General features: G+C 36.1%; 1 protein-coding gene across 1 annotated transcript in view; it reads left to right on the top strand.

Moving 5' to 3' along the window:
* The window catches only part of SEC63 (SEC63 homolog, protein translocation regulator), a 73515-nt gene that overhangs the window by 39249 nt on the left and 12242 nt on the right, over positions 1–22024 (top strand). Inside the window, exons 10-18 of the mRNA XM_053913621.1 lie at positions 22–154; positions 1438–1530; positions 2325–2479; positions 4052–4199; positions 7695–7777; positions 12118–12177; positions 12381–12554; positions 15795–15953; positions 18543–18644. Of these exons, the coding sequence (XP_053769596.1) occupies positions 22–154; positions 1438–1530; positions 2325–2479; positions 4052–4199; positions 7695–7777; positions 12118–12177; positions 12381–12554; positions 15795–15953; positions 18543–18644 (1107 nt within the window). The remainder of the gene's footprint in view (positions 1–21; positions 155–1437; positions 1531–2324; positions 2480–4051; positions 4200–7694; positions 7778–12117; positions 12178–12380; positions 12555–15794; positions 15954–18542; positions 18645–22024) is intronic.

Here is a 22024-nt window from a genome sequence, read left to right as displayed (position 1 = left end):
TAATTATTTTATTTACTCTAGCTAATCAGAGAAATTGGCAGCATTAATTTAAAGAAGAACGAACCTCCACTTACCTGTCCATATAGCCTGAAGGCCAGAGTTCTTTTACTGTCTCATCTTGCTAGAATGAAAATTCCTGAGACCCTTGAAGAAGGTATTTGTGATTCTACTCTCTGCAGGGTTTTAGTCATATGAAAGCAGTGGATTTAATTAGCCCTCATGGTGCAGTGTTTTCATCACTGTTATTTTTTTTCCTCAATTAAATAACTGTTCAAGGGCATTTTGAAAAGAAATCTGTATGCTACATAATTACTTCACAAATACTTGGAAGGTCTAAGTAAGTAAGATTTTACAGCAAATGTTAAAATTTAGTATTTCACAATGAGATAATATTCTATAGGAGAAATATTCAGTCAATTTTAGATTATGCAACAAGTCCAGAGGAGAAAGAAATGGATTTCACAGCAAATACCTGGATCAACTCCATTACTCCACCACCACCACTCTTTAATCTTTATTTAAAGCTTCTTAAGTACTTGAAGCCATCTGTTCTAATTAAATAATTAAAAGAAGAGCAGTAGATTGAGACAGTGGTGTTTTGAGGGATGTCATGAAACAGTGTCATCTCTTCTTCACTTGCATTATTTCAATTGAAGTTTTAAAATAAAGTATTCTTAGGGAATAAATGTACTTTCTGAATTTACCCGCCTCCCCCCCTTAAACCAATAATATAATCAAATGCCTCTGAAACAAAGGCCAGTTCATGCTCAGTGATTGGTGATAGGATAGGATGCTTATGATGGAATGAAGGAGCACTATTTAAGCATTGTTATTAGAGTTGCAAGTTAACTAATAATTTTATTCCTAATGTTTTGTGAAGATATGAAGCCTCCATTTTAACCAATTATCTAAGAAATAGGGAACAGAATGTTTTAGGTTGAGTATTAACCTAAAAATGGATGATCTTAATGGTTAACTACTATATGCAGAATAAATGATGAGTCTTCCCCCCCCATTCCTCCTCATCCTTCTCTTCCTATCTTTCTCTCTGTGCCTTTAGTTGACATTTTCCTCAATCTTAGCCTTTGAATTTATCCATAATTATACTCTTAGAATGTTACATGCACCAGAAGAAAATTACTAAAGTTCTTAAATATAGTAAGTTATGTGAAAAATTAGACTGTTTCCAAAAGAAAAGGTAAGGGGTTAATTAATAAAGCCTACCTTCATAATATTAAAAATTTGCCTTCGAAACATTTACTCTGAGTTAGGGTTTTCTAACTGATTTGTGGCATAGTGCTACTGATTAGACTACTCATGCATTCAACCTGTAAAATTCTGAGGTCATATGAGATGTTTGTAGGATACCTTAAATTTGGTATTAGTTTTTGGACTGTAAAGGTAGAATGATTTGTCAGGTTTTCTATTGTTTTGCAGATCAGCAATTTATGTTGAAAAAATGCCCTTCCCTACTTCAAGAAGTGGTTAATGTAATCTGCCAACTAATAATAATGGCCCGGAGTCGTGAAGGTGAGGAGGAGATACAATTATGTTGTACTTTTTCTTGCAAGCATATGCAGATTATACCTCATAGTTAGAAGATTTTATGGGTACTTAACTATAATTCCATCTATAAGTTGAATCAGCTTTCCTAGTTTTATTTATGGTTTTTCTTATTTCTTTCCTTACATTTTCCTTTATGTAAACATTTGTCATAACTTATATTTTGAATTTAATTTTTTTGTATTTTATTCTTTGTTGTTATTTATTGTTTGCAAAGATTTAAAATATCTTTTTCCTTCCTCTGATTATTTTTAGAGTCAGCTTATTCTGTATTTTAACAGTGAGTTTAAAATAATTCTTTAAGTTATGTAGTAATGATTCATCTGACATGTAGTATTTTGCATGAAGGGAAAGAAGGCGGAGGGAGTTTGTGGTCAGTGATGGAAAGGGACGGAGAGGCTCATAGAAAAGGAGGTAGCGATGTGGATGTGGTTTGTTATTATGGATGATGTCAGTTCTTGGCATGGTGTCAGTGTGTTCTTGATACTGATAATATCTGATAATTTACTGTTTTTGGAGGTCATGCAAAGAATTTTTATGTTAAATTAATGGTTGTTGCTGGATAATGTTCATTTGACCAAGTTTGTATATATATTTTTTATATTTTATCCAATAACTTTTAAAGGAAAATTAACACTGTGATTTTAAAATTTGAAGGGTTAAGGATGTTCACATAAATCTTATTTTTGTCATGAATTGTATCCTCCTGAACATATAAAAAGTCCAGCCCTGTTTTTGCCTTTCTTCCTATTCTTTCTAAGAAAGGGAGTTTCGTGCTCCAACTTTGGCATCCCTAGAAAACTGCATGAAGCTTTCTCAGATGGCTGTGCAAGGCCTTCAGCAGTTTAAGTCTCCCCTTCTGCAGCTCCCTCACATTGAAGAGGACAATCTCAGAAGGGTTTCTAATCATAAAAAGGTAATTCTTTGTACTTCAGAATCCGTTTGAAGCAGTTTGTCATGTCACTTAAAGATAGCATGAGTGAAAGTCTTCTATTAGGAATGGTTATTATGAATTTCTTAAATTTAGAATATCTTAAATATTCTAAAACTATCCCTCAAGTGGTTCTGTTAACATTTTCTTGATTAGGTAACTGTTTAATATCTTACAACTACAAGTGATTTTACTATGTGGCCAGTGCCTTTATAGTAGTTAACACTTTGTTCTTTATATTATGTTACTAAAAATACATGTACCAAGTAAAAAATGCACTGTATACTTTCCAGTAATTTTATATGTGGCTTAAATGTTGGGTGATGGTTTATGAGTTTAGTATGAACAGAATAGGCATTCAAAAATAAATCAATCAGCCCTGGCCATTTAGCTCATTTGGTTAGAGCATCATGCCGACACGCCAAGGTTGTGGGTTTGATCCCCAGTCAGGGCACATACAAGGAGCAACCAGTGAATGCAAACATAAGTAGGTGGAACAGCTCTCTCCCGTCACCTTTCCCTTTCCTCTCTCTCTAAATTTAAAAAAAAAAAAAAAAAACAACTAAAAAAACTAAATAAGTAGATAAAGATAATTCTTATTTAGAAAATACAGTTTATAGTGAAGACATGAAAAATGAAAAACTTGAGAAAATATAAGAAAACACTGAATGAAATTGTAATTTCGTAGGAGATTTTAATATTACTTTGAATGTGTTAGATAAAATAGGCAGAAGATAGCCATTAGATTTGATAGTGTATTAAGGTAAAACTAATAAACATATGTAAGAAATCTGCATCAGACTTCTCTTTTCAAGTAATTGTTATACTTATAAATTTGATCACATTTTGAGTCATAAATGGAAGTACCAGAATTCAAAAGCAGGCATGTCACATGCCTCATGATCTAATCTCTGCTTGTGAAAGTAAAATTAATAACTAGCACCCAACAGCTGAAAATTAAGATTACTCTCCTAAGTATCCATTTAGCTAAGATGGATATTACTGTAATAACAGACACTATATTTAGAAAATAACAAAAATGAGAGTATTCTGTAGTAGAACCTTTAGGATACAGCTGTACTTGGAGATAAATTCATACTCATAAAGGTTTTTATCATTAAAATCGAAAGTAAAGGTCAATGAACTGAGCACATCAAATAACAACAGTTGTTGCTTGGGTCAAGATTCTATATGAATATTGTTTTTTTCCTATAACTTTCTTTTTTTGGATATTTATTTTTTAAATTAAAAATCTTTAATCTTTATTGTATTTTTTCCCGTTACCATTTAGTCCCTTTATACCCCTCTGCCCCCTATTTTTTCTAATTAAAAAAAAACCTGTGTATTAACTTTGTAATTAAAAATCCTAAATTTAAATTTCCCTGAAGAAAAAGGCCGTGAAATGCTATACAATTTTATTTGCTGCTTTGAAATATATATAAAATTTTAACATTTTTCTCCACATTCTTGGATTTTAAGTAAACATACTAATAATTTTTCTTCATGGAAAGTTTTATGACTTGAGGATTTATTTTCTTTCTCTCTTTTTAAATTCAGTACAAAATTAAGACTATCCAGGATTTGGTGAGTTTAAAAGAAGCAGATCGTCGCAGTCTACTACACTTCCTTGAAGATGAAAAATATGAAGAGGTTATGGCTGTTCTTGGGAGTTTTCCGTATGTGACTATGGACATAAAGTCACAGGGTAAGTGGGAGGTTCCTCTGTGGAACACTACTTCCCTTTTGATGGAATGGCTCTTGTTTATTTGACTCAGGGTTCTCAAAACACTTCATTTAATAACATAACTTGTTGTTAGACTTTGCAGAACTATAGTTACCTGTCAGATTTACTGTGATGGAAAATGATATATACTAACAGTTTTGAGAACACTCATAGAGTCCTACTTTTATTATCCTCATAATAGGATTAAGTTTGAGGACTCCTGTAGTTCAACTTTCAGGAATATCTTAACTTTTTAAAGAATGAGAGTTCCACACATGACTCCACTCCAGGAAGACAAACAACCCAATTAAAAAAATGGGCAAAGGACTTGAACAGACACTTCTCCAAGGAAGACATACAGAGGGCCCAGAGACATATGAAAAGATGCTCAGCATCACTAGCCATCAGAGAGATGCAAATTAAAACCACAATGAGGTACCATCTCACACCAGTCAGAGTGGCCAACATAAACAAATCCACAAACAAATGTTGGAGAGGATGAGGAGAAAAGGGAACCCTAGTGCACTGTTGGTGGGAATGCAGACTGGTGAGGCCACTGTGGAAAACAGTATGGAATTTTCTCAGAAAACTAAAAATGGAACTGCCCTTTGACCCAGCAATTCCGCTGCTGGGATTATACCCTAAGAACCCTGAAACACCAATCCAAAAGAACCTATGCACCCCAATGTTCATAGCAGCACAATTTACAATAGCCAAGTACTGGAAGCAACCTAAGTGCCCATCAGCAAACGAGTGGATCCAAAAACTATGGTACATTTACACAATGGAATTCTACGCAGCAGAGAGAAAGAAGGAGCTTATACCCTTTGAAACAGCATGGATGAAACTGGAGAGCATTATGCTAAGTGAAATAAGCCAGGCGGTGAGGGACAAATACCATATGATCTCACCTTTAACTGGAACATAATCAATACAAGAAAAAAAGCAAACAAAATATAACCAGAGACATTGAAGTTAAGAACAATCTAACAATAGGCGGGGGGGGGCAGTGGGAAGAGGGGATTACAGGAACTACTATAAAGGACACATGAACAAAATCAAGGGGGAGGGTGGAGGTGGGGGAGGGAGGTGGGACTGGCTGGGGTGGGGTGGAGGGATGGGGAGAAAAGGCATACAACTGTAATTGAATAACAATAAAAATTAAAAAAAAAAAAAGAAGAATGAGAGTTCCAGATGTAATGAAGGATACTTAAAATATATCTGTTGTTAGTGTAAAAAACATAGCTACTTAGTTCTAAAATTAATTTTAAAAACCCAACTTATTTATATTAAATAAGCCTTGAAAATTACCATATTCTCTGCTATATTACATGTGTTTTTCTTGACTTCACTGCTATCTTTATGTTTGCTTGGAGTGAAAAAAGTAGAGATTTTTTTTTTACCTACATAATTGCCCTGTTTGTTCCCATTTTAATTGCTGAATAATATCATAGAATGACAGAATTAGAGATTATCTGCTCCATTTCTTCATTGTGGCATTGTTCCGAGCTTTGACATGCTGTACTAGGTTACTGTTTCAGTAACATTCTTGTGGGACCAGGAATAAAAGATGCATTAGGAATGGTAGTTGTCTTTAAACAGCTGGTAGTCTTGTTGGAGAAATAGGCCATAAACGTAGGATTAAAACAAGGAATCTTAGGCTAAGTCTTAAGTGAATAACACAAACATTGTGCACTTACTCATTCAACAAATATTGAATGACTCTCCTTCAGGGTGCTAGGGAAGCAGTGGTTAAGACAAAGCCTCTGCCTTATTGAGTTTGCATTCTAATTGGAATTGAGGAAATTAATGGCTCCCAAAGACTGGGTGCTTGAGAAAGCAGGGTAAATAGCATTCTGGCTTCACTTTGTCTGGCATGTGGGATATATGTAGTGAACACTGGGACATCTTTGATGGGGAAGTATTTCCTTGTGGGTCCATGAGTTTTCAAACATTAAAAACATAAAACTTTATCAGGACCATAATAATTTAATCAGAAACCACTCAAAAATCTAGTTTGGGACTGAAGAGATAATCTTGGATATATCAAGGGTTGTAAAAATACGTGCTGCTTAAAAAACTGTTTGAGATATTTTTTATTAGATGTGTAAGTAAGGTGAGATTATTCAGTCTCAGTGCAGATCATTAGGATGTGCTTCATTCCATAGTATTTTGTAGAGACAATTTATTTTATATTTTTACAGTGCTGTCCAAATGTGTAATATGAGTACCATAGTTAATGGAGGGAGAGTAGAAGAATGACAGAAGCAGGAAAAGGGGTATCTGCTTGATCCAGTGCTGGGGACGGTGGATCCCTTTCCCCACATTTCTAGAGGATGTGTAGAATTAATTTCTTGTTCAGTTTTACGCATCAGGAGGCAGGCAAATTAACAACAAATTAACATTGTTCCAGCTGTTAATTTGTGTGCAGCACTCATGCACATATAACTTTGCTGTGTGGATAAATATATAGTTCAAGTTTTATTTGGGGTAAAGGAGACTTCCAGGTTGAAGAAAGGGTGTTACAGCCTTTTTTGATGCCCAGCTGTTGCACCTCACAGCCAGTACAGGAGATAGCAGTTACAGGTTGTTGGAGGCCATTCTTCTCCAACTGGTGGTGTGTCAGTGCAGGCCAGAACAGAGTAGGCTGGTCTAGACCTACGTAAAATAAGCACAGCAAACTTAGAAAAACCTGTACGCAGAAATACATAGTGAAGAAGACATTTATAGATAAAATCTGGAGGAAAAATTAGTTATGTCTACATTTGATAGAAGATAATGTTTGGTAAGTTATATTAATGTTAATTTATTTTAATGTAATTTTAATATTAAATTTATTATTAGACTCGAGCTGTATGGCAAATGTATGTATGGCAAAACATAATTACAAAAACATTGCAAAAATATTTTTAAAAATATAAACAATATTTTGAACTTCCCTTAAAAATAAATTCTTTTGATGTGGTTTGAAATGCTAGCTTTGATTATTTCCTTCTGATAGGCACTGATCATACAGGTGAAAATATTGAGAATGTAAGGTTTGCACATTTTAGTAGAGTGACACAATCCTATTTCCAGTATCACTGCGAGAGAAAGCTATGGTGTTGTAGTCCTCACATTGTACTTTGTTTTAAAAAACCTGGATTTGAAACTTGGCATTGCTAGTTTAGCCTTTCTGTCACCTTAGGCATTTGACTTTATTTCTGAATCTCAGTTTATTCTTTAAAGGAAAAGTAATAATAATCTATCATAGAACTAGTTTAAGGATTTAAATGAGTACATTGCTAAAGGCATATACTGGAGAACCTTACACAGGGTAGACAGTCACTAAATTATTTTTTATTGAGTAAGTTTAAAATACAGTATATTTGACATGCTGAAGTACCAAATTCATTTTGGTAAGTTAAATTTTGTTGTTCGTGTTGACATAGGGTTTAATTTTGATTTTTTAATCAACTTTTTCCTTTCATCTTATAGTATTGGATGATGAAGACAGCAACAACATCACAGTAGGATCTCTAGTCACAGTGTTGGTTAAATTGACAAGGCAAACAATGGCAGTAAGTAATCTATTTATATTTTTATGCTTTAAGTCATGTATTATTTAACTTATGTCACCCCAATACGTTCATTCATTCATTTATTCATTTATCTATTTATTTAAACATATTTTACGAATTATGCTATTACAGTTGTCCCAGCTTTCCCCCCTTTACCCCTCTCAGGCTGGTACCCCCCATCCCCTCCAGCATTCCGCCTACCGCCTACCCCAGTTCACGTCCATGAATCATGCATATGTTCTTTGGCCCCTCCATTTCCTATACTGTTCTTAACATCCCCCAGCCTATTTTGTGCCTACCAATTTATGCTTCTTACTTAATTCCTGCACCTTTCCACCATTCTCCCTCTCCTCCCTTCTATCTAATAACCCTCCAAGTGATCTTCACATCTATGATTCTCTTCCTGTTCTGGTTATTTGCTTAGTTTGTTTTTTTAGATTCAGTTGTTGATAATTGTGAGTTTGTTGCCATTTTAATGTTCATAGTATTGATCTTCTTTTTCTTAAATAAGTCCCTTTAACATTTAATGTAATAATGACTTGGTGATGATGAACTCCTTTAACTTGACCTTATCTGGGAAGCACTTTATCTGCCCTTCCATTCTATATGATAGCTTTGCTGGAGAGAGTAATCTAGGTTGTCAGTCCTTGCTTCTCATCACTTTGAATATACTTCTTGCCAGTCTCTTCTGGCCTGCAAAGTTTCTTTTGAGAAATCAGCAGATAGTCTTATGGGAACTCCATCGTAGGTAACTCTGCTTTTCTCTTGCTGTTTTTAAGACTCTCTCCTTATCTTTAACCGTTGGCATATTAATTATGATGTGCTTTGGTGTGGTCCTCCTTGGAGCCATCTTGTTTGGGTCTCTTTGCTTCCTGGACTTGGATGTCTATTTCCTTCAGTATTAGGGAAGTTTTCTTCCATTATTTTTTCAAATAAGTTTTCAATTTCTTGTTCTCCCTCCTCTTCTGCTGGCACCCCTATGATTTGAATGGTGGTACATTTGGAGATGTCCCAGAAGCTTCTTCGACTATCCTCTTTTTTTCTAATTCTTTCTTCTGGCTGTTTTGATTGAATGCTTTTTGCTTCCTTATGTTTCAAATTGTTGATTTAATTTTGGCCTCATCCCCTCCACTGTTGGTTCTCTGTAGATTCTTCTTTATTTCACTAAATGTAACCTTCATTTCTGCCTGGGTCTTTTTTATGCTGTTGTTGTACTCAATGAGTTCTTTGAGCATCCTGATAAACAGTATTTTGAACTCTGCATCTGATAGGTTGGTTATCCCCATTTCGTTTAATTCTTTTTCTGGAGTTTTGTTCTGTTCTTTCATTTGGGCCACATTTCTTTGTTTCCTCAATTTGGCAGCCTCCCTGTGTTTGTTTCTGTGTATTAGGTAGAGGTGCTTTGATTCCTTATCTTAGTAGTATGGCCTATTGTAGAAGAGCAGACCTGTAAATTGTGTGGGGTGGAGCCTTAGGTCACCAGGGCGGGGTAACCTGTTTCACCAGTTTGGGGCTCTGTGTGGGGGGCAGGTCTTGGAGAGGGGACACTGTAGCTGCCTGGCTTCAGGTAGTTTGGGAAGAAGCTGTCTCCTAGCACTCGCCCTGTTTCCAGTCACTTCACTTTCTCTCTATATGACTCCTGTGCCCTTCCAGCTGTTGTCCTGGCGCTGAATCCCAGAAGGGGTGGCTCTGTGTAAGTCCAAAGGTTGTGTGGGCCATTTAAGAGGAGTCTCCGGAGAATCTGGCAGTTTCTTCCGTTGCCCTACCCCCCACTGGTTCTTACAGCTAGAAATTATAGGGATTTATCTTCCTGGTGCTGGAACCCTGGGCTGCTGGGGGGTCTGATTGGTGTCAGGATCCCTGGCTCCTGAGGTATCCCTCCTGATTTTTATCCACCACATGTGAATGTGGGGCCAGTCATTCACTGCCTCTCTGTGCCTCTCCACCTCTCTCCATGTCTCTGCCCCTCCTACCCATCTGGATGAATGTGGCTTCTTTAAATCCTGATGGTTTAATTTCCTGACAGTTCTGGGTGTTATTTGTTTTGTAGTCTAGTTTTAGTTTTTTCTGTAGTTTTCGAGGAGGTTAAGTGTGTTTGTCAATGTCTCCATCTTGACCAGAAGTTCAATAAATGTGGTAAAAAGAAAAAAGTTATGTTTTAAGGTTTTTATATTTAATTTCTCATTTTAAGTTATACATTTTCAAATCAAAACTGTTGAGTAGCATAATTGAATTTTGCAAGTTCTTTTAGTTGTTTTGAAATTTTAAATGAACTCTTGTAGTTTTTCACATTAGTTATCACCCACACAAAAAGATCTTGGAAAATAGATTATTTCTTCATGTGGTGACTTGATTCTTTATAAAATATTACAATAACAGGGTAATATGGGTATAGTTCTTAAACTTGAAAGTGCTATACAGAGGTCACTGTTGATTTTTATTGAGAATTTTACCACCTACTCCTTTTTAGTCGATTATTTAGAGAATTTACTCCCCTTTTATTTTTTTATTTATAAAATTAAAAAATTATAATGAAATTAACTTTTTGCTAATGTGAGGAATTCACCCTGAGAAAAAAATTCCGGCAATGCAGAAAAGTATAGGAAGAAATTAACATCACCTAAAATCCTATCATTCTGAGGTGGTCAGTTCTGAAGCTCACGCCTTTAGATATCCTAATGCGTGAATATCCGTAGAGTTACGTGATGTTTTTATCACGAATCCCGTCTCTCACTCACCTCCCTCAGGAAGCCCCTTGTCAGCCCCCAGTGACCAGAATTCAGGCTTGTGTATATCCTTTTGTTTGTTTCTCTGTGGTTGTATATATGTATGTGCATATACATAAAAATGGTATTTCTCTCATTCTCTTTGATTAAATCCAGTCATGTATATGTTATCTGCGTCTTGTTTTTCTCAGTTTTTATTACATATTTGTATTACTTCTCAAGTTGTAACTCTAGTTGTAACTTGTTTTTAATAGACTGTAGTATTTTAAGTTAGTTTATTCAACTAGTAGTAGATTTTAGCCTGTTCTGCTCTGGAGTCTGTGAGCATCTACAGGAAACGTCTGCTGCGTTTAAACCTCATGTCTAAAACCTGTGGTAGGAAAAGCATCTTTTGTAGTAGGGTATATCAAGTCAAAAGGTGTTGAATTTTATGGTATCAAGTGGTAAGTGAGCATTTGTGTCATGGATCTGGTTGAGAGGTACCTTCTGGGAGAAGAGGAAACTATGCCAGTGGTCAGGATTGGGTTTAGAATCTAAATTTATATTACCTACATGCTTTGGAATTTCCAGCCTAAGAAATGAACAAAAAAGTCAGTCTTGGGCTGTTGATACTCTGGAGTAAATGGCAGAAGAAAAGACAAACTGCTCTGGCTGAAGGGAAAGAATCAAGTATTCATTGTTCAATTCTTGTATGACCGGTTTCTCAGAGTAATTAACCATTACAACCCAGTAATAAATGAAGGAATGAAGCAGAGATGACAGAATTAGACTAGGAGTTGGCAAATTTTTCTATAAAGGTCCAGGTGGTAAATGTTTTAGGTGTTCTAGGCCACATCATCTCTGTAGCAACTACTGAACTCACAAATTGGCATGAATGTGTTCCATTACAACTTTGTTTAAAAAAACAGGCAATGGAACATAGTTTGCTGACTCCTGGATTAGGCTAACAGTTTAGAGCCTAACAGTTGTTACTGTTTTTACTTGTTAGCTTTAATAATTCCAGGAAGTTTATTAAACACAACCCACATCACTTATCATTTTCTTGTATAGATTTTTATGGAATTTAATGTTAAATGTACTAATTCTAAATGGATTTTATGGTGGATGGTACGTGGATTTTCTTGGTGTTCCACTTCTTAGTTACAGACCCAATGAGCGATATCACTGACGATAATGAATAAACTAATATTGGTCTCATGTTTTCATGTTATAATGAAAATAATATAACATTCGTATTTTCATAACATTAAAATAGTCATGTCTGGTTACTATTAGAATAAAAGTGAAAACTTAAACTATAAAATATTTTTTAGTTTATAATGAGTTGACATATCTTAAGTCATTGCATCTGTAAATTTCAGTAGAGTGTACTTTTCAAAAATATTCAGGACAGATGTGATATTTCAGAGGTAATGTCTGAATTTTCATTTAGTAATTGCTAAATTTGCACACGTTTATCATTTAGTGATTGCTTCAGTCTTCTGTCCTCCTTACCCATCTCCCCATATTCTTCATTTTAAAAGCTTGGTAGTAATATATTTTGGAAGATTGGTTTGCTTATCTGAAAGATAAATACAGGTTGACAGACTACATTTTTCTTCTCACTACTTCTAGGAAGTATTTGAAAAGGAGCAGTCCATCTGTGCTGCAGAGGAACAGCCAGCAGAAGATGTGGTAAAACTTGAGTTTTCTTACCTATCTTTCTTGGTGATAGAAATACTTTGTTTCATTCTCTGACTGATTTATATTGCTTCAGGATAATCATTCAGTTTATGAAAACATTTAGTTTAGCCATTTCCATCTAAAAATGACTAGGACTCCCAAATGAAACAATTGCTGTGATTTTTGAGTGTGTGTGTGTGTGTTATGATTTACAGCAAGGTGATCCGAACAAGAACAGGACAAAAGGAGGATGGCAACAGAAGAGTAAAGGACCCAAGAAAACCACTAAATCAAAAAAAAAGAAAACTGTAAAAAAAAAACCTATCCCTGTGCCCTTATTACAATCAAAGCATCAGAAACAAAAACAAGCAAATGGAGTCATTGGGAGTGTAAGTTTATTATTGTTATTATGTAGGTATCTTTATTGGGGTTTACCATAAACTGAAATATTTAAACCTTATTGTACAGCTCCTGAAGTTTTACATATGTATGTACTCATGATACCCAGATCCAGATATAAAACCTTAACCAGCACCCTAGAAAGCTCTCCAGTGCCATTTTCAATCAGTGACCCTTCCATCCACCTTCTTACTCTCCCCCTTATTCTATTATTACCATAGATTAGTTTTGCCTGTTCTTAAACTTCATGTAAGTGGAATTATGTTTGGCTGCCTTGATTCAACATCATGCTTGTGATACTCATTTGTATTGAGTGTAGCAGCAGTTCATTCCTCTGTGTGTGTGTGTGGTATTCTGTTGTATGAATATACCACGGTTTATCTGTCTGTTCCATGGTTGGTGGACATTTGGGTTGGTTTTAGTTTTTGCCTATGATGAATAAATGTGCTATGCTTATTCTTGTGCATTTCCTTTTGTGGGCATTTTTCTTGGGTATGTACCTAGCAGTGGAATTGCTGGGTCATAAAACTGGGTGTATGTTTAACTTGTTGAAAGAGCCCATTTTCCAAAGTTGTACCATTTTATGCTCCTGCCAGCAAATAGTGAATCCAGTTGTTCCACATCCTCGCCAGTGTTTGGTTTTCCCAGTCTTTTTTATTTTAGCCACTGTGATAGATCTGTTGTAGTCTCTCTGTGTGTGTGATTTTTACTTGTATTTACCTGATGACTAATGATGGTTATTCACATGCTTACTGGTCATTTGGATATTCTCTTTTTCTACTGGGTTGTTTGTCTTATGGATTTTTAAGATTCCTTTCTGTATTCTGGATATGAGTCCTTTTTCACTCTTCATGGTAGATTTTGGTGGTTCTTAATTTTAATGAAGTCTATTTCATCAGTCTTTTATGGTTAGTTCTTTTGTGTCCTGTTTACGATATCTCTGCCTCTCAAGGATATGGAGATATTTTTCTGTTTTCTTATATTATAAGTATTATTATTTTGCTCATAATATTTAGCACTATGGTATGTCTTGAATGAATTTTTATGAGTAGTGTGAGGTAGGGATTATGGCACCATTTGCTGAAAAGATCATACTTTCCTGTCTGAATTTTAATGGTGATTTGCTGTAAAACCAGTTACTATAATAGTGTATGTGCAGGTGTGTTTATGGACTCTCTACTCCATTTAATTGGTAATTTGTCTATTCTTGTGCCAGTACCACACTGTTAATTATGATAGCCTTATGTTAAGTATTGAAATATGTTAGTGTAAGTCATCAAACTCTTACTTCACTTCTTCAAATTGTCTTGACTATTTAGGTCCAGCTAAATTCCAGCTAAATTGTCAAGAATAAGCTTGACAGTTTCTGTAAAAAAAACCTGCTGCAATTTAGACTGGTATTACATTGAATCAGTGGTTCAGTATGGGAAGAATTCACATGTTAACAGTACTGAGTTTCTTAATTCACAATCATGGTTTATCTTTATTAATTTGGGTCTTTAATTTTTCTCAGCAGTTTTTGGTAATTTCCAGTGGCAGAGCTATGGTTCGTCTTTCATTGGATTTACTGCTAGGTATTTGATGCTTTCTTCAGTTAACATTAAAAAAAAATCATTCTGCAATTTTAATTGCTGATATAGAAAAATAGAGTTGCTTTCTAAACATTGATTTTGTATCAAGGAGTCTTGATGAATTAATAATAATTCTAACCATTTGTAGGTATTTTAAAAAAGATTGTCTGCATATATAATTATGCCACCTGGGAATAAAGACAGTTTTGCTTTTTTTTTTAATCTTTATGCTCTTGCTTCCTTTTTGTCTTAATATACTAGCTAAAACTTTCAGTGTAATGTTGATTAGAAGTGAAGATGGTGACTACCCATGTCTCCTTACGGACTTCAGGGAGAAAGCAAACATTATTTCACCACGAAGTGTGATGATGTTAGCTCTAGGGTTTTTGTAGATATTCTTCAGTATAAGGAAGTGTTCCCCTCTTATTTCCATGCTCAGAATTTTTATGAACAGATACTGAATTTTATTAAATGCTTTCTCTCCATCTGATGAGATGATTGTATAATAATTCTCCTCTCTGCTAAAATGGTTTATTATATCAATATGTTTAAAAAGTTTAAACAATCATTGTATTACTGGAACAACTATCATTTGTCATAATGTAGTATCCTTTTTTACATATATCTGGACCTGATTTTTTTTTTTTTTACGATTCCTAAATCTCTTTTTATGAGAGAATATTGGTTTGTCATTCTTCTTTTGTATTGGATTTATGCTGGCGTCGTTAAACAAGTTAGGAAGTGGTCTTTCTTTTTCCTGGAAGAATATGTGTAAGATTGGGTTTGTTTCCTTCTTATTTGGAAGAATTATCTAGAGAAGCCGTCTGGGCTTAGAGTTTTTAAAAAGGATTTAGTTACAGAGTTTTTGTTTTCAACATATCCTCCCTTTTTTCCTTTATATCAGTTTTTGTAATTGTGTTTTTCAGGTTAATTTGTCCATTTCTTTTCTTGGGTTATCAACTTTATTGACATAAAGTTGTTCATAATCTCCTTTGTTTTTAATGTCTTTGGATCTGTAGCTATACCTCTTTTATTCCTAATATTGGTAATTTGTGTTCTGTATCTTTTTTCCTCTGGTGAGTGAGTTTTGCCTAATAATGTTTATCAATTTTATTAATCTTTTCAAAGAACCAACTTCTGGTTTTGTTTGGGTTTCCCTTTTGTGTATCTGCTTTCTCTTTGATTTCCACTCTGTTTTATTTCTACTTTCTTTGCATTTAATTTGCTGTTTATTTTTTTTCTTGCTTTTTGAAATGGACTAGTAAGTATTTTGTCTGGGATATTGGCTTTCCTTACTGCATTGTACTCTGAGTCCTAGAAGATAACATTAAATTCCCATAACAGTACTTTTCTATAAACTTCCTTGAGCCACCTAAGCCATTGAGGTAGTATACATTGCAAATGGGAATAAAATATCTTTGTTTTACCATCTATGAGGAATGAGTAAAATAGCTAACAACAGATAGATAAGCCAAATGTTAAAGCTTTCAGTCTGACCTTCACATATGCACATATTTATAAATAGGAATGTTTATAATTTTCTAAAATTCTCTATGAATAGTGAAATTGTAATTTGAACTAGTTAAGTTACCATCAGGGACTCAGAGCGATACAGTCTTTGAAATACTCAGAACTTTTTTGGTTGCTTTCTCCTTTTAGGAAGCTTCAGTAAAGGAAGATGAAGAAGAAGTTTCTGATAAAGGCAGTGATTCTGAAGAAGAAGACACCAATAGAGACTCCCAGAGTGAAAAAGAGGATGGTAGTGACAAAGACTCTGATAGAGAACAAGATGAAAAGCAAAACAAAGATGATGAAGCAGTAAGACTTACAGACGTTTAAAAAATTTTTATGCAATTTTAGTTTTATTTTTTTTTATTGTTCAAGTACAGTTGTCTTCATTTTCCCCCCACGACTCCCCACTGCCCCACCTCTCTGATGTGGATCCCGGCCCGGCAGGATCCAGTGTTGTGGCTGTAATATACAAATACACACAGACTACAGAAATCCTGTGGAGAAAAAGGAACAGCACAGCCACTCTCTAAGTGAGAGAGGGCGAGAGGGCTAGAGAGACCCCAAGAGAGAAAGCCGACCCCCGCCTGGACAGGCTTTTATTGTTTTTCTGGGCACATTACATGGAGGATGGTTTTCATTTACTAGGCACAGGTTCACCACAGGTGATTACGTTTTAAGGACAACAAAGGACAGAATACTGCTAATTACTTCAAAGAGAAGGATGTTACAGCTGGAGGGGGAAACTGCTCACACTCCATACTTAGGTGGTTTAGCATGACTTTAGGAAGTTAAAGATAGTCAGTAAACATTTGCTGCCTCAATTCAGGGTGAGGGAGTTTTAGCACGAGCAAGTCTCATAGCAGTCAAGGTACAATGCAGGCCTGATTTCCCACTGGAGAACCTATCCATGGACCTGGGTCCTGCCCGCCAGCCTCGCCCCCTAATGGCTTTTCCGAGTGGGGGCTGAGCTACATTTCCCACGCTTGGGACAGTTCCCCACACCCCTCCCCACCTCCCATACTCGATCCTACCCCTTTTGGCTTTGTCCATTTGTCCTTTATACATGTTCCTTGATGACCCTTTTCCTTTTTCCTGTTATCCCCTCCCATCCCTTCCCCCCTCCCCTTTGGTTACTGTCAGTTTGTGAGGCAAACACACATTGATGTTTCCCTCTCTTTCTCCCTCCCTTTCTCTGAAAATAAATAAATAAAATCTTAAACTTTTAAAAAATTGAAAGACTTATAGATTTCAGTAATTGGAATTATACCTCTGATAGTTTTGGTTTTTGTTATTGTTTATTTGCTTGCTTGCTTGTTGCTTGTTTTGCTTCCGGTATATTTTATAATCCTATATTGCTTTGTAAGACTATTTTTGAGGAATAGTGGTCAGAATTGTAAAGAAAAATAGTTTCTAACAAGGATTGGAAATCCTAATTTTCTTAAAGCTTAAATTGCTAAGTGGATTAACACCTAGGTTGAGATGAAGTCAGTTTGGTCTTTCAAAGCAATGTCCAGTGCTGGAGATGCCTCTGGAAGTATGAGTAAGAGAAAGTGGGTTATGAAATAGGTAGCAGTTCAGTGTAATGTTTAGGGTAAAGAAACATTACTGTGAACTGTACTGTCAAGAGGTTGGTAAAGGGAAAAGCTAAGATTTTTAGAATGTCACCTTGTTTCAAGAGGTATATAAGACATTAAGGAAGAGGAATCTTTAAGCAATTAAGATTGTGAGGGTAGAGAATAGAAAACAAAATCTCATGGCATGGCATTAAGGTGCACATGGTTTGTGCACATGATTTGTGGGAGGACACTAGAAAGAATATTTGGTGGACAAGGAATGGTTATTGGAAAGAAGTTCCCTGCAAATGAACTTCTAAACTGCAGCTGGTCCCTTTATGTTTGTGGTGTTCTTTTTGACTGGGCCATGGATCCAAAATAACCCTTGTGGGTTAGGAGAGAAAAAGAGATCCCTGAATAATCTCTGAGGCAAAAGCAAAGGCCAGAAAGGGGGGAAAAAGAAAAGGGCAAAGAATAAGAATAAAGGAAATAATGTACCTGCCATTGGGGAAAAAATAAGGAAGGCTGTTTTTACAGTTACTGGTCTTTGACTGTTTTTGACTTTGGGAATTAAGTTGATAGCCAGAAAATTAAAACCTAGCAAAGAAATTATCCCCAGCCTTGCTTTGTGAAAGAGTTGACATACTCCTTTTTGAGCCGATTAGGTTTGGTAGAGGTAGGGTTTGAACAGACTAGTTTCTTCAGATGACCAAAACTACATTCAATTGACAAAAAATTATGCAAATAACATAATTATTATCTGTCACATTGCAAGCATTGCATTAGATACAAACATGAAATAGTTTTTCCCTTGAATGATGGTAGAGTAGTGGGCAAGGCAGATAAACCTTATAGTACAAAAGAGATTATGCTCATTTAGTGTAAGGTACAGTGACAGCACAAAGCAGAGAGTAGGGGGACATTTGTGGAACTCAGGAGCTCATACTTCAGGCATTAGATGCTCCTGAAAGAATAATGAGTAGGAATTTGCCATTACTCGGTAGAGAAAGGGGAAAACAAAAATCGAAAAGGTTTGGCAGGAGAGCAATAGCTTTGTGAGTTCTGCAAAGTCTAGGTAGTGTGAGATGACTAGACTGAGGAGTGCTAGGAGGAGCGCAGCCACGGGAGACTGGATCGTGAAGGGCTGTGTAGTCATGCTGACGGGTTAGATTTGATTTCTAAAAAGAAGCGTTGTAAGGTTTGAGTAGGGAAATGATCAGATTGTGGGGCTAAACCTAGCAGTAGTTAGCATTATCAGGAATGATAGCTAGAAAAAGATAGAAACTATTCAAAATGATCAAAAACATACTTGATTTCAAATATTTAATTTTTATTTGACTAGGAGTGGCAAGAATTACAACAAAGTATACAGCGAAAGGAGAGAGCTCTACTGGAAACCAAATCAAAGATAACGCATCCTGTTTATAGTCTGTACTTTCCCGAGGTGAGTTATACATGCCCACTCCTTTCTTTATTCCATTTACTTTCTCTCAGATATTTCTCAGTTGCCATTTATCTCTCTGTGGTGGGTACTGGCTCAAAGGCCACATTTTTGAAGGATATATTTCAATATGAATTGTGTTCAGTGAATGTGTTTAAAAAGAGGATTGTTAACTTTTAAATAATTTTTGTGGTTTTCTGTGCTTTATTTTTTGTGTGCCAGATTACTAAGGGTTGTGCTTGATGATTATTTTTTCATTAGCAGTTCAGGCAGCTAATCACATAAATGTATATTTTGGCTCTATGTGGCTGTTGTGAATCTCTCACTGCTATCAAGTTTTAAATAGGAGAAAAAGTTCTTAAATTTGACCCATGAGCTTTCTCTGAGGGGCCTTTACTGGCCACCTGGAGCCACTAGACGCTCTCTGGGCCCAGTAATTGCCCCAGTCCATGGGAATCGTGGGGCCAGCTAATTTCAGTAAGAGCTGAGCCTGGCTGAGCCCCTAGCTCAGGACAGATCACTGCAGTGCTCTTTGTTCCCTTGTCCTTGTTTACTTTGTGATTGTGCCCTGCTCAACTTTGATCTCCTTGATAGGCTATGTTTGTCTTTCAAATGAATTTGGGATTGGCTTGAGGCTTGACACTTGACGGTTTGTCTGTGGCTAGAGGTCCAGAACTGTTGCCTCAGTTCAGCGAAGCGGTTCCACAGACTGCCTCACAGCTTTGCCACAGAACCTTCTGTTTACTACTCATGTTTGGCAGGTGATTTTATGTATACATCTGCTTTTGCTTTAGAATGTCGATCCAGAGTTGCTGGGGGCTGCTGAAAGCAAATTCCTAAGTAATTTGGCTTTCCTAATAATAAATGAGTGGCTCTGCACAGACTGTTGTTTTGACTTGGAGAGACGTCAGCCCAGGTTTCCATCTTAATGCGCCTGCTGATCTTCTGGCGTGTCCTGAGCATTAGCCCATCTGTTAGGGGCCTTTTGCCCATTGCACTGGTAGTCTGCCAACGCCAGGGCTCCTGAAATCAAGTGAATAAATTCCACTCAGTGATGGGTTTTTTGAAGTGCCATGGGATTCTATAAGCTGCATAGTTTTTATCCTTGTAATAGTTTCATTTTAGACCATGCTTAGTTAATAGGCAAAATATTCATTCACTTTCTTGGAACATTTTAGCAGTAAAAATACCCTTTTTCAATTTAATCTGCATCTGCACATTATGCATCTTAAAGTACCACTTACCGGATAAAATTTATGTAGGACTTTCCTAACACCTACCTGTCTACCTTCCAAGGCACCTGCCCAACTACCCTAACTGCCGCACTACCCACTTAAAGATTTATGTCAATAATTATGTTATTGAAACTCATTACATTTAATATGTAAAGAATGGTTGGGAATCCCACACAAAAACAAATTTTGTTTTTAGTGCAAATAACTCAGTGGAAAAGCATCTTTTCCCACTTTCACTATGTGCATTAAGGAGTCTAGGCACAGGTGCCATGCCATAGATTGATACTCACATGTTTCTTAGTAAGTATTCTTGAATGAGTCTCATTTGAATCAAGTAGTCTGGGAGAGGGGAGGAAGAGGCACTTTCCAAGTGGAGAGGCCAAGGAGAAATATACGTCCTTGAACGTATCCCTGTGCTTCTTATGTAACATGCATGTTCTGACACGGTATTCCTGACAATGAAATGTCAGAAATGCACTTAAATAACAGAGGCATTTACCTCATTTCATTAATAATCATAACATTATTGCAGTCTATATGCTAGACATTCTAATATATTTTACTTGTATTATCTCAGTTCCTCTTTACTTACACAGCCTGAGGTAGGCTCTCATCATTTAACAGAGAAGAAAAGTGGCAGTTAGAGAAGTGAAATAACCCAGGTCTGTGTGGTTTAAAAACACCATTGGCAAACTGCAGCCTGCAGACAAACCTGCTTCCCTGCCTGCACTTGTGAATGAAGTTCTTTGGAGCACAGCCACACTCATTCTTTTCACGCTACGATGGTAGAGTTGTAGTTGCAACAGACTCTATGGCCCACAAAGCCCAGGTATCAATACTCCACTTCGAATCCCTTATGTTTTTACCCATTTTGTGTGTGCAAAACACACAAACTTCTATACATATACCTATTGTGGTAGTCCTAACCCTTGGGTTAGGCTGAAGTTGGGTTAGTCATGTACTTGTGACTTACTTATTCTGCTTATCTATGTTGCATTGCTTTGTTGTATAAGTCATTTAAACAAAAGAACCTTCAGTGTAGCATTATTGGAAAGATAAAAGTAGAAAGTACAAGTGATTTTAGCTTACAAACACGACATCTTCTCTGAAACTTTTCAGTAGAAAGTTATTTTTTTAAAACCTTCTTTTGGGTAATTGAGAATTTACAATAGTCTGGTGGTGTTTGGGTTAAGTTAGTATTTAGAATATCTTAGTGTTTATTTTTGGCTCCAAATCATTTTTTAAAATACATTTTATTGATTATGCTATTACAGTTGTCCCATTTCCCCCCCTTTATTCCCGTCCACCCTGCATACCCCCTCTCACCCACATTCCCCCCCTTTAGTTCATGTCCATGGGTCATACACATAAGTTCTTTGGCTTCTACATTTCCTGTACTATTCTCACCCTCCCCCTGTCTATTTTCTACCTACCATTTATGCTACTTATTCTCTGTACCTTTTCCCCCTCTCTCTCCCCCTCCCAGTCCCCTCCTGATAACCCTCCATGTGATCTCCATTTCTGTGGTTCTGCCCCTGTTCTAGTTGTTTGTTTAGTTTGCTTTTGTTTTTGTTTTAGGTGTGGTCGTTAATAACTCTTGAGTTTGCTGTCATTTTACTGTTCATATTTTTGATCTTCTTTTTCTTAAATAAATCCCTTTAACATTTCATATAATAAGGACTTGGTGATGATGAACTCCTTTAACTTGACCTTATCAGAGAAGCATTTTATCTGCCCTCCCATTCTAAATGAAAGTTTTGCTGGATAGAGTAATCTTGGATGTAGGTCCTTGATTTTCATCACTTTGAATACTTCTTTCCAGCCCCTTCTTCCCTGCAAGGTCTCTTTTGAGAAATCAGCTGACAGTCTTATGGTCACTCCTTTGTAGGTAACTGTCTGCTTTTCTCTTGCTGCTTTTAAGATTCTCTCCTTATCTTTAATCTTGAATAACATAACTATGATGTGCCTTGGTGTGTTCCTCCTTGGATCCAACTTCTTTGGGACTCTCTGAGCTTCCTAGAAGTCTATTTCTTTTGCCAGATGGGGGAAGTTCTCCTTCATTATTTGTTCAAATAAGTTTTTTATTTGTTGCTGTTCCTCTTTTCTTTCTGGTACCCCTATGATTCGGATGTTGGAATGTTTAAAGAT

Source organism: Desmodus rotundus, chromosome 11, assembly GCF_022682495.2.
Source record: "Desmodus rotundus isolate HL8 chromosome 11, HLdesRot8A.1, whole genome shotgun sequence".
NCBI lineage: Eukaryota > Metazoa > Chordata > Mammalia > Chiroptera > Phyllostomidae > Desmodus > Desmodus rotundus.
The sequence above is the reverse complement of the archived record's forward strand: the minus strand, read 5'-3'. Positions and strand labels throughout refer to the sequence as shown.